The following is a 13148-nucleotide window of genomic DNA, read 5'->3' on the forward strand; positions in this document are numbered from 1 at the left end:
GTATGCTTTAGTTCTGAAGGCTCAGCATTCATGAGATATTCAGCTCAAATGCTACTCAGGATGTACCATTGCAGAATGAGCATCACTGAGTTTAATATGGAGCAGCTTGCATCATTTCTCTAGGGTTTTGTTACCAAGGAACAGAAAAAACATTTATGCATCTTCTGCCTTGCGTGGTAGTGCAGATTCTCATATAAGGGTTTGAAAGTGTTTTGTAAGCAACGTATTGTGCTTTCTAGATGACAACCATACTATTATACAGCTTGGAAAACTGAGGCACACCTGTCATACAACTTGTTCAAAATACATGTTTGTTCAGGGAACAGTCAAACAGGATCCAAAATAAGATCCCTCTCCCATTCCCCTGTGCTAGATGAATGATGTCCACCTCCTGACATAGCTGAGGCAAAGCAGAGATGCTATCTTCATACATCTTCAGAAACAATATTTTAACTAATGAAATAAAACCTTAAGCCCTCCACCTTTTTGAAGACATTTGCTCTTTCTAGGTGGCATTGACTAAATGAACAGGATACCAAACAGTCACACAACTATGGGACACTACCAGCCTTCTGCTCCATCAGGAGAGCCCTGCAGGCCTAAAAATCTCCATCCTAAAAACAAATGGGTAGAGGGGTAGCCTGGGAAAGGAAGAGGAAGAGAAGAAGAACATGGCAAATTTCTTTGTTCACTCATCATCTCTGGCAGAGAGCCTCTCCCCCCCCTCCATGAGTCTACCCTGAAGGCTTGCAGCCCAGTGCCTCATGCCATGGCACATAAAGCTTATTTACAGAGTAACTATCGAAATGCCAACAGTTTCTGGCTGATCAGTTTATTTTGTTATTATTTTTTTCACTCCCCTCTTTTAAAAGGCCCACAAGGTAGAGTGTTGCCACAGGAAAGCATCTGTTCATTCCAACGTTTATCTGTCATCAGCAAAGGGCGGAGACTTTCCCAACACCCAAGGGAAGTGCATGCCCACTTTGCACTCCTTTTAAATGGAAACAGCAGAATAATTTAATTCCTTCAGTGGTCTTCAGAAATCTCAGGTAATTTGCTTAAAGGCCTGCCATGGCGTGGTTCTGCACTGGCCTCCCTTGTGAAAGCTCAAGACCTAGGGGATGCTTGGTGGTGGTAGTGGGATGCATCTGCTGCATCCTCCACACCAAGAGCCAGATTGGCCTCGTGCAGCTCATGCACAATTTTGGCCAGGAAACCACATAGCCAGCTGGGGAATGCTGTGATTCAACACTCCCCCACAGCAGCATTGGTCTCTCACCAAGGACAGATGTGAATAAACAACTCTCCCTCCTCGAGGATCAACTCACATCACCCCAGCATGTAACAGAGAGTGAGCATGATGCCAGCCCCCCCTATTTTTTCCCAGGGATGAACAGGCCAAACACCACTTCACGGGGGTGTCCCCATCTCTTCAAAAGAATCAAGTGAAGTGTGTGGCCATATGTACCCCTAGCCCCTTCACCAAGCCTTCAAAATGGGAATTAGGAGTACTCCCTTCAGGCTAATAACATCCTCACACTACTTCCAGCACCGGTTCTTCCGTTCCCACATCATCTTCCTGTGGCTGGTAAAGAGAATGTCTGTAATAGCTGTGATCTGGGGATAATCTCCTATTGCAGTTACTAGCTGTTGCCTGGCAGAACTGTCTGCAGAGATTGTTTTGAGCTATGTGTTCTGCATTATCTTATGTTAAAAGAAAGCGGGGCAAGTATATCCCTTTACAGCTCTGGGGAGAACCACTCTCTGTGCTGAACTTATCTAAGAAAGGGGTTATTTTTACATCTTGGGAAGTATCTGACCATGGTCAAGTGTATAGCAACACAAGATAGAGAATCACTGCATGAAACCCTTCTCTCTCTCTGTGTTCACTCAACCCTAACAGCTTTAGGTGAGAGAGTTACTCAATAAGAAATACCAAGACATCTTCATGGTTATTTTTGCTCCAAGTCAGGTTTTAAAACAATCAAGTTTTCTGCAACAAAGGCATCACGGGACCGTACAGACAACAAAGCCCCCAACAGCCCATTTTCCAAACACCAGTAATGGTTTGCTACTGTTCAGACTTCACAGTTATGTGCAAAATCCCTCCTTAAACCCACCTACCCCCCTCCCTGGGCAGGACCAGCCCAGGAGAAGAGGAGGGGACATCCCTCACTGACTGCTATAGAGGTACCACAGCCATATGATAAGGCAGAAAATAGGGTTTGGGTAGTTCCTGTTCTGCATCATTCAAATGTTCCCTCTTTTTCATGGACACCAGACAATTTCTGCTTGTGTAGCACAGCAGAAGCCAGGCAGGTTGTAGGCAAATGCCAAGGCATCAGGTTTTCCTGACAGATCTCCCAGAGGAACTCATGCCTCCATGCCACACAGCTCTCCATGTCCTGGAAGCCTCCTCCCCCAGGGGACACCCTGTATGTCCAACACCTGTGGAGTTTCTGATGAAAGAAAGAGGAAAACCTGGGGGAAGGAGACTAAAAAGGCAGCAGAAAGCCCTCAGGGCTGGCACAAGGAACTCCCTTGTCCTGGAGCAAACCTCTTGCATGTTGTGCACAGCACATTCTGGCATTCTCAACTCCCCTTTCCTTGGTAGTGGGGTGGTATTAAACTCCCTCACTTACAGATCCCTTTGATTTCCCTCTTTACTGCCAAATCAGGAAACAACCTGATATCAAGGGCTCCTCATTGGATCTCAGGCTCACACATGTTGGACTGCTTTGCAACATGTACAAAAGAGACCCTAGATTAGTCCAGCTTGTGGCTCCAGTAGAGGCAGAAACCTGTCTGGAGACATATATGCAACATCAAAATCTCAACACAGCTCAACAAGCTTCCAGAGCCCACACAGCTTCAGACTCAGTGGAAACCTTAAACTCATTAATGGCACTCACTGCAGTAATAGCCATGTGTCACAAAGCCAACTCAAAATTACTTTACAGTAGCTAATAATAAGCCCTTTCCTAGAGCCTGAAACTGAAAATCAGATGAAAAAAAATAAGCAAAAAACCAACACACCAACCCTCCAAACCCTCAAACTTAATAACTACTGTGTAGAGCATTTTTTAGAAATACCCATCCTCCGGATAAAGTCTGTCTTACATGGGGTCAATCAGTCAACCACCCCTCCTTTATTTCAGGAGCAGATCTGAACTAAAATTTCTAAGAAGGGGAATAGCTGCAGAATTAATCAGGGTCAAAATTCAGAACTGAAGCCACAGCCACATCAAGTCACCACCTGCTTGCAGCTTGCTCCCCTGCACATATTTAATAGCAACATTTGCAGTGCTGGCAGAAGGCCAACATTCCAGGCCCCTTTGACTCCAACTTCTCCTATGCCCTCTTTGCCTACATAAGAAACTCCCCTTTTCCTCCCTCCTCTAAAATCAGTTATCATTCCCACCGAGACACATCATGGGGTAAGGGCATTTCAAATGCACTCAACTAAGCCAGCTTTGAACTCTACCCCCCACGCCCATGTTGGCAGTGCACTGCTCAGCAATTTTTCCACTGAAACTGAGTATCCCTGTTGCTGCTTCTAGTCTCACATATTTTCCAGGCAGTCAGAGAAAATGCCACCACATTCATCTTTGGCCTTACCCATGATGGTCACATCATACTCGATCTGGAAGAGTGCCTCCTGGCTACACTGCCGCAGGATGTTGAGGGCATCAGCGTGGGTCATGCTGTGCAGAGGGATCCCATCGACACTCAGCAGCCTGTCCCCAATTTTCAAGGAACCTTCCCTGTAGGAAGCCACAGGCACACATTACTGAAATCTTTTTCCTATATACATGTATGTATTGATGTATATTTAAGATAAATTTTCTATATATTTTCTTATGCATATATTCTCATGCTTATATTCTTACATATATATTATACATGCATGTATTTTGTTTACATGTTAATATACTTATAAATTTTTAGTAGATATATTTATCATTTCTATATTTAAGTTAATGACTTTGATCTCATAGAAACAGAACACTTCTTGGGACAGTAGGTTATTTATAGTACAAGGCCAGTATCACATCAGTGTCATGAGAACAGATTGCCTCCTGCTTTCTAAAACAGCATCAGCTCTTCATTTTCACAGGGTTAGTTAAGTGGCTGCCTCTGGAAGAGTTTCTACTTATCACTGTAACATCAATTCATGAGTCAGTTGATCAGCACTAGACCCATCCTCCTCACACATCACTGGTCCCACACCACCTGTGTCATTCCCCTCTACCAGGTTGGGAAGCCTTGGAGAGGAAACCAGAAAGAAAGACATGCCCAAGAGCATGGTGAGAGCTGCTGGTCTGCCTTGTGAGAGCAAATTCTGGAGGTGCAACATGAGCATTACCTGTCTGCTGGGCCACCCGGCCTCACATAGGTGAGCACCAGTGGTCTGGACTTGTGCCAGTCTTCATGGGCTCCCCCTGTAATCAAAGCAGAAAAGCCATAAGTCACTGAAGCTTTGAAAGTCTGAATGAGAGTGCTGAGACATTTATCACATAACAGCTGACACAGACTGAAAGCAAAAAGATTGCCCTGGATTAGGAAGCCAGTAGTCCTTGAAGGCTGCACGGGATGCTCTGCAGGATATGTTTTTGCTTCTCAGCTGAGGTTTATGACATTCATCTTCTAACTTTTTTCTTCTTGCTTCCCAAATGACCTCTGCCAGTGATTGTTTCCTCTTTGATTTTCACTGGAGAAGCCACTAACCTCTCAGCACGAAGCCAAAGCTGTTGCCTTCCTTGTAGAGGGACACCTCAATGGTCTTGGGAATAATGCCAGCACTGCTTTCTGGCACTAAAGGAAGAGAGGAAGACCCAGTTACTCCCAGTCCCATGCCACCCTGCAAAATAATACCAAAACTCATCCAAATGGCATTGAAATGAAAGTTCAGACTCATACCCATATTGTATATTCCTTTTTGGAGGCAAAAAAGCCTGACCCATATGTGTGAACCCCCCTAAGACCCAAACACCATGTTTCTGGATGGTTTTACCAGCTAAGTGTTGTGTATCTCCCCTCAAATTTGTCCTGGTTGATACTCTGACATTCAAGTAAAACCCTGTTGTTTATCAACTGGCTTTCATGTGTCCAGCATTACTCCAAAGTCAGAAGCTTCTACTGCAGATGGAAACTTATTGAAAAAAAAAAAAAAAAAAAACAAGCCAGCAGCAAGTGTAAGGAATCAAGTCACCAACTGACCTTAAAGAAAATGAAAATCCCAAATCCTCTGTGCAAAAGGTTGAGGATTTTTTCCCTTACCTCTCATATTTTGACTTTAAGAAAAAGATTAAGTGAATCCTTAAACTGATCCTAGGGGCAATTCAGTAATTTTATGTTAAATACACAGTTCTGTTTAATGTACAAAAGTAAAGAGAAAAAGAAAGAAAACTGTTTCTGTCCCTGGCCATCCTCTGCTATTTAATGAATTATTGAATTACTTCAGTGAATTTGGAACAATTTCCCAGTCTTCTGCATCCAGAATTGCATGTGGCATTTCAGCCTGGTCCACCCTGAAGAGATCAATTCCTAATCTTTAAATCAAGTGCAGTGGATGGCCCCAGGGATAATCAGAATAAAAGACAAAGAGCTGACTTCAGCCTGGTAAATCAAAGCTGAAGGCTCCCCTAGGCACATCCCTTTGGCTCAGGAGAGGCTTTCTGAAGCAAATCTCCCCACTGTCCTCACTGACCACATTGATCCTCACTTCCATGCACCCTGAGGGCTTGCAACCTCCACCCCAATTAGGGTTAAAGTAACCCTTAAACTAACCCAAAAGACATGGTACTGCCTTGCAGGCAGGAAGCCCTGGGGACCAGGCTGCAGTGAGGCCAAACAACCCCCCAAAACACTATTCCCCACACATCTGCTTTGCTCCTGATGCTGTGTCCAGACTGCAAACAGGGACACACACAGCCTAGAAATACTCCAGAAGGGAAGAGCTACTGTACTCACATAACAAGGAAAGGGTATAAAACATCCACAAATGAGTTGAGAAACCATCCAATTTCTGTCCTAAGCACCCAAGCGTGAAGGTCTGCAACAGCCTCTCATAAGATCAGTGGGGAGCGGGGAAACCTAGGCCAGTGCTAATAAAGGGCTTGGTTTATTTATGAAAGAGATGATATGACACAGTGGCCTGAAAACTAGACTTGGGCTTACAAGGTCTCTTCCAAAGCAGGAAATCACGAAGTGGGGAGAAAAATTCAAACCCACAAGCACAAGCTATTGACTTGTACTCTATTCCTGCTCTTTGCCCAGGGAAAGGGAGGGAAAGAGAGAGCACTCAGCAGTAACAAACCCTCACTGTGGATAAAAACTCACAATGAACTGGAGCAAGACAATAATTGACAATTCCCTGTATTTTGCAGTGCCTCTTTGCTTGGACTAGCCATAAAGAGCATCAAGAAATTCATGGAAGAGAAGTCACTGCATCAGTGTGCTCTTCCTGCTCATTCAGAGGTGGGGACATTTTCTCATCAATGCTATTGATTGAGCCATGCAGTACTGGCACTGCTCCTTAGCTGGTAAGGACAGCTTATCAGAGTCCTGATAGCCACATTCACAAATAAGGAGAAAGGTTAAGAATTGTCCACTCTAGTGAGCATGGGAAACTTAAGCCACAGTTTTACCAGAGTTATATGCAAAAGCTAACTAACATTCATTGCAGAACAGAGAGGGATAATAGATAGAGATTCAGCTAATTCATATTATTTTTTTTCTGCTTAGGGCTTTACATGGTCATTTACATAGTCAATACTTCTCATGAAAAGGCAGCAGCTACAGGAAAGCTCTGAAATGTAATATAGGCTCCTATTTGGGGCAAAATGTTTAGAATTCATTAATTTTGTTTTTCATGTCATCTTATTTTTAGTTGTTCTTTCTTCTGCCATCTCTGATTGATCCGGGTAACTGAATGAGTAATAAATAACTGGGGAGATGGGTTTCACATGGAAAGACTTTGATGAGAAAATGTATTGAGGAATTTGTTTTAACCAGAACAAACAAATGAGGGCAAGAGCAGGCAGTCTCCCGTGTCAGGCCACAAACCCTCTTATTGTGAGTTGGGCTTGCCAGCTTCTGCTGGAGCCCTGTGGCTAGAAAGCAGATTGCTTCAGCTTCCCTTCTGAAAACACATAACATTTCACAGCATCTTGAGGAATAACAGCATTTGCCACAGTTCAGAAAAGAAGATCTGGCAAAACATGCTTAAGACCAAACGAAACCTCCCGTACCTTTCCAAAAGGGAAAAGGGAAAACAATCTGAAGCAGCATCAGGAGGCAGATTGACCTGTGCTACCGACTCACTCTGAGGCAAGACAGATCTAATCAGCCATCTCCCACCGGTGTGCATGAACAGGCACCCACTGTGCTGGAAAACACGCTCTGCTCCAGCAGCACCCGGCTCTGCCACAGCCACCGCGGCACTGCCAGAGGGTGAAGGCAGAACCTCAAAACGCCCCTGGGTGCTGCCGTGGCCACGCTGGCTAATAATGCACGAGCAACCCCATCTGTACCCCCCAGGACAAAAAACCAGCCCAGGAAAGCGAGGCAGGTTATCAGAGAGGCACCCACCGGCTGGCGGGAGCTCGTACTCTACTTCCAGCACTACCCTCTCGCCCACGTTTTTCAGCAGGCTGATGATCTCGTCGTGCCGCAGCTTGGTCAGGTTGATGCCATTCACTGACTTGATGTAATCCCCGACGTTCAGCTGGTCACTTCTGCAAATAAAGAGAAGGGGAAAAAACCAAAATCAAACCAGTAATGGCACAAAGTGTTTGCTGTTCTCATCCCCTCTCCAGAGGGAAGTGTTAAAATCAAAGCCATCTATCTTTCCCTGTGGCAAGTGTTCAGGCCTGTAAACACAACAACAATCTCTGTGTATGTGTTCACAGCCTCTCTTTTTGTTGCTCAATTCCCATTCATGTAGATCAATCAGTCAAAGAGAAGCATACCAAGAATTGCCTGGAAAAAAAATCCAGCAAGGAAGAAGGAAACGCCTTGCCTTTAGCCTGTTCTCTGTGAAAGTGTTCAATTATTCCTTCCCTTTCTCTGCTTCTTGGAGCCTTTCTTCTCCCATCCCTTTTTGGAGCCATTACTTGCACACTCAGTATTCAGAACAGATACAATATTAAACCACTTAGCTTGATCAAGATGTATTGTACCATGCAGCTCTCCTGACAAGGCTGCCTGATTTCACAGAATCCCAAATACCCCTACAAAGAATTTCAAAGCATAATTGCACAGAACATGGGAAATTACTCTAAATAGAAGACGTTCTTCTTACTAAGCAACAACTGTGCATTCTGCAGCACCTGAAAAAAAGGGAGTCAGGTGCCAACTATTTTAATTCTAGCCATATTCATTCTCTAGCTAGAAAACACAACTGTTCCTCTCCAGTTTTATTGTGCTCTCTGTGCCCCATTTGTGCTTCTCACCTTGCAGCCAGTCCTCCTGGTCGCAGATTGGAAACTCTTGGCTTTCCATCTTTGTCCGTGCCACCCGAAATGGTTAACCCCAGGGTGCTTCCTTCCTTCTTAATCAACTCCACAATGGTGACCCCTCTGAACTCCTCTGAAAGATCACAATTAAAGGCAAACATCTCAAAGGGCACCCTTTTCCTACAGGTGGTGGGAGAGCAGACCTGGGATGATTTATACAGTTAGCTTCTTTTTATTTAAAATTACATAGTGCAACAAAAGTATGTGCTGGTGGACTCACAGCATTGGAGAGAAAGCATTTGCATGCAGGTCTTTCAGGTAGAATCAAGCTCGACAAGGAAGAGGAATGAGAGTTTGGGCATTAGCAGCACATGGCAAATAGTAGTAGTACCACAGATGAGGACTAAAACCCAGTCTGCAAATGGCCCAGGGGGGTTGTTTGAGCAGCAAACCCCACCAGGCTTAAATGAGATGCTCTGCTTGGAGGGGGAACATTTGAAACTTCTCACACACTATGATTTCCAAAGCAAGGCAGGGTCTCTTAAAAAGCACATTTACACAGAAAATCCATGCTGGTGCAGGGCTTCCTCCCCTCTGTCTTCTTTCACTGGGAGAAAACCATGTTGTTTGGCACCGTGGTGGCCCATCAGGAGCACTTTGTACCTTCTGTAATGCCACCATTACACTAGAAATTGCACCTCACTTTGAGTCCTGCCATGCTTTACCTGTTGTGTAAAGCAGTTCCAAGAATAATTTGTTCACTTGATTAATGCAAGCAGGGAACCTCTTTGCAATCTAGTGCTGGTCTGGAAGCCATTTAGGGACTGCTGGGCACCCATTTAACATGGCACTGGCAGCTTGTTGTAAAACATCAGGTCCATAATGCTTTTGCTCTTTAAACTGAGTTTTGATCCCTTTCCAACTACAATAGCTTAGTTTTCAGTTCACCAACCCAGGATCCCAGGGGCTGCCAGAAACTTTGTGGGGGCTCCCCACTGTGCTGGAAGGAACATGGTCCAGCACTATCCTGCAAATTTCCTCTCAGCCACAGACATGACTGATCAACACAGATGGTGCTGCAAGGGGAGATTACTAGCTCTTCAGTGGGCTTTCATTTTGCTCCTTGATAAGTATTTAAAATGAGAATTCCCAGAGTGCAATTAAACATTGTTATGAGTTCAAGGAGAAATCACTGCTCTGAAAAAGGCAAGTCCCTGAGATCAGTCTATCAAGGTAAGAAATAAAGGGATTTTGACCAATGCTTCTATAAATCTTCTGGTGCTACCGGAGATGGACAGAGATGTAAAAGGGAAGCTGGTTAAGCGAGATCTGGTCTTTCAAGACATGGTCTTTAAGTGCTATATGAGAGTAATCCTGGATTTCTTCTACTCGTATATAAGCTTGGATTTTGCTGCTCAAAGCATTGCAGAGTAGGAAAAGCACAGCTGAGGTTTGCCACTGAGAAGTCTTAAGTTGGGGTTAACGGACACACCACCTCCTGTGAGGGGAGGCAGCCTCTCTCCATCAGGGCTGTGCTATGGTAACAATGCATTGGAGAAGCTCCAGAAGAAGAAGAATATCCCTTGGAAAACTTGCTGAATGATGAAGCAATAGCAAAAGGGTCCCATTTCCTCCCCACACCCTACCACACACTAAACCAAACCTGTGACTGGGCCATTAATGGTCAGAAGACAAAATCAAGCCCCAGGAAAGGAGTTGTCCAGAGCAGCCTATCCATAACTGTCTGGCATGCTGCTGGCAGGCAAAGCCCAGGACTGAGGCAAATGTACTACCATTTCTCCACTCCTTCAGCCCTCAGAGGTGTTTCTGCATAGGAGTGGTTTTTTCACAAGTCTGCTGTGACTGACTAAATATTAAAACAAACTTAGTCACACATGGGAAACGCAATGTTTGCCAGACGCTGCCAGTCTCTCTCCCCACCTGCTGAGCTCAGATATGACAGCGTTTCTTCCCTCTCTCCTTTGCTTCTGTTTTCTTATCTGTGGTTGCCAACCTACTGCAGGAACCAGTCCTTTCACAGCTCCCTGTATTCACCATCAGTAGCTCCATGCCAGACTGTGATTGCACCATACTACTCACTGGGACCAGTTACTCCCATTCATTTCTCCCCTCCAGCAAAACCCTTGGTGATAGATGCACCAAAATGCTCTGGGTTTTGTTTTGTTTTGTTTTTTACACAGTTTAGGGGTAGCCAGAAAAAGTGCAATGGATGTCCTGATATTTTGGAGCAGAAGTTGATCCCCCCCTTTACCTGGGATGCTTTGCCTCCTGGAGACCAGGGCTGTGTCCATCCCCCCAGAGTCCTTGCTCCCCTTCGAGTAAGGGCCATCGTCTGTGAGCAGAGCAAATACAGAAGCTGAAATTAGCACCAAAGTAACAAACAACAGAACCTGAGGAGTTTAAAAAGTTTGTCCTGTTGACATCAGAATTGGAATCACATCTGTATCAGACTGTATGCAAGAAAAAACATTACCAGCCCTGGCTTCACCCAGCATCATGTGGAGGGAATCTTACTTTGCAGAGAGGGTGAGAAAGAAACAAAAAAAGCAGTACTGTTATTTGATTTATTCCTCATGAAGCTAATCCATTAGGAGAGAACAAAATTCCCTTACTCCTGTAATTATGTGGAAGAGCTAAGGACAGAGAAAGTTGTGGCATTTGTCTCACAAGTTTTAATCCTGTCATTATGCTTGTGAAGAAACTTACAGTCTTCAGAAATGCAGTTATACATCAGGACACTAACAGGGCTCTAAATCACTACACTTGAAAAAAATTGCCTCTTCTTATAGATTCCATTATTTTAAAGTCATATTTTCCTGCTGCTGCTCCAGTCTCTGTACAACATAGAAAGCACCTTCTCTTAAGTGTCTTTTAAAAAAAGTCTGAGAGAAGAGAAAATAGCATTATGTACAGTAAATGTACCATCCAGCATAAGTAGAAATTTAAATTTAGGTTGTTTAAATACCTTTGTATTCTCCTGTATGAAGACTTCTACAAAGCACAGAGGTTATTTGCAGAGACAGGAGCATCATTCTACAGATATGACTGCCATCCATATAAAATGTCTGTTTTTATGGCACTTCCTAAAAAGTGGCTCTTTTTCCATCAATAATCTCCAGTAACCATGTGGCATCAAGTAACTCCCATCCTCAGAGACCACATTCTTGGATTGCCCTTCTCAATTTTTCAGTAGCTGTGAAGGTTTCTGAAGTTGAACATGATATGTTGGTTACTGAAAACCTTATCCCTTCATTCCTTTTCACAGCCCCTAAGTAACTTAAATATAAGTTAGAGAAGATTTTTGTCTCACTGCACACAAAAAGAACAACTTTTAATCATCCCTGTTCCAGACTGCGGTCCTTACACAGAGAATCCAAAACCAATATTCAGTCTGCTGGCAGCCCACTTTCCCCACAAACAGAAAAATTCTGGTGTAAATTGAATCACATGGGTTACACTTAACCACCAGGAGGGGAATTTTGCTCAAGAGCTTTAATGTTTTTTTAAATTAAAATGAAATAAGCTTCCACCTAAATTAATTTCAAAAAAAGAAAAAAAAAAAATTCAGCTAGTTGGAATTCTTGTTGCCCCAGATGAAGTTACTTCAGAGGTTGACAAAATTCAGTGATAGGTTTGGGCTGACTCAAAGCTGCACTTTCATGCATAAAAAGTTTCAGCTGAAAAATAAACATCACATAGTTCTTCCATCCCAAATTTTGCACTCCATAGAGGGAAAATGTAAATATTCAGACCTGGACTCCTCTCCTGCATCACTTTGAATGTTTTTCCATCACCACTTGCTGAAGATTTCTAATGAAGTAAGAACCAGCACTTGGCACTACCACCAAGCTATGCCAAACCATAACCGCCGAAACACATTGAACCTTGATACCCAAACATCCAGGACCTCTGTTAAACATTCCAAAAATAAGGGGAAGAATAGACAGAATACAACAGCACTGTCCTGGAGATCTTGCAATCTTCCAGCATTACTCAATGCTGACAGTGAAAGGAGCAGCACTTGGCTAGACAATTACAGCAAGCACCAAGGGGAGCCATTGATTTCAGAGAGGTGCTGGTACAGCCTGGCATCAGCTCTAAGAGGAGAAAGTTTGAAAACAAAATTTGCATTTTTAAGAGCAATGGTTCTTTGGGTGATGAGAAGGCCAGAGTCAAGGTTAATCTGGGTTTAATGACTCCAGAAAGAATTTTAATTTACTTGGGACAGTATCCAGCATTAAATTTAAAAAAAAAAAAAAAAAAAACAAAACAAACAAAAAAGAAAAAAAACACCAAAACAAAACCAAACAAACAAACAAACAAAACCAAACAAACAAACAAACAAAAAAAAAGTAAAGCCCCACACCATCTCTTAAAGGGCAGCTACAAAGCAGATGGAGACTCCCTATTTACAAGGAGTCATGTGGGTATGACAAGGGGCAATGGCCACAAGTTGCTCCTGGGGAGATTCTAATTGAACACAAGAGCAAGATTTTTCTCTATGAGGACAGTCAGACACTGGAATGGTCTCCCAGGGGAAGTGGTGGATTCCTTTACTTAGGAAAGCTTTAAGTCTCAGCTCAACACGGTGCTGAGACATCTCACATAAATGAGAATATTCGAAGGGTTGGACCAGATGATTCTTGAGGTCCTTTCCAACCTGAGACT

At 43.7% G+C, this 13148-nt stretch overlaps 1 protein-coding gene across 6 annotated transcripts in view; it reads right to left on the reverse strand.

Annotated features, from left to right (window-relative positions):
• Positions 1-13148, reverse strand: part of GRIP2 (glutamate receptor interacting protein 2) — a 243624-nt gene that overhangs the window by 45381 nt on the left and 185095 nt on the right. For all 6 annotated transcript variants that reach the window (XM_071756021.1, XM_071756020.1, XM_071756022.1 and 3 more), the window contains exons 2-7: positions 10732-10812; positions 8457-8592; positions 7594-7739; positions 4729-4815; positions 4367-4442; positions 3619-3764 (exon numbers count right to left, since the gene is read on the reverse strand). In XM_071756021.1, the coding sequence (XP_071612122.1) occupies positions 3619-3764; positions 4367-4442; positions 4729-4815; positions 7594-7739; positions 8457-8592; positions 10732-10812 (672 nt within the window). The remainder of the gene's footprint in view (positions 1-3618; positions 3765-4366; positions 4443-4728; positions 4816-7593; positions 7740-8456; positions 8593-10731; positions 10813-13148) is intronic.

Source organism: Heliangelus exortis, chromosome 12, assembly GCF_036169615.1.
Source record: "Heliangelus exortis chromosome 12, bHelExo1.hap1, whole genome shotgun sequence".
Taxonomy (NCBI): Eukaryota; Metazoa; Chordata; class Aves; order Apodiformes; family Trochilidae; genus Heliangelus; species Heliangelus exortis.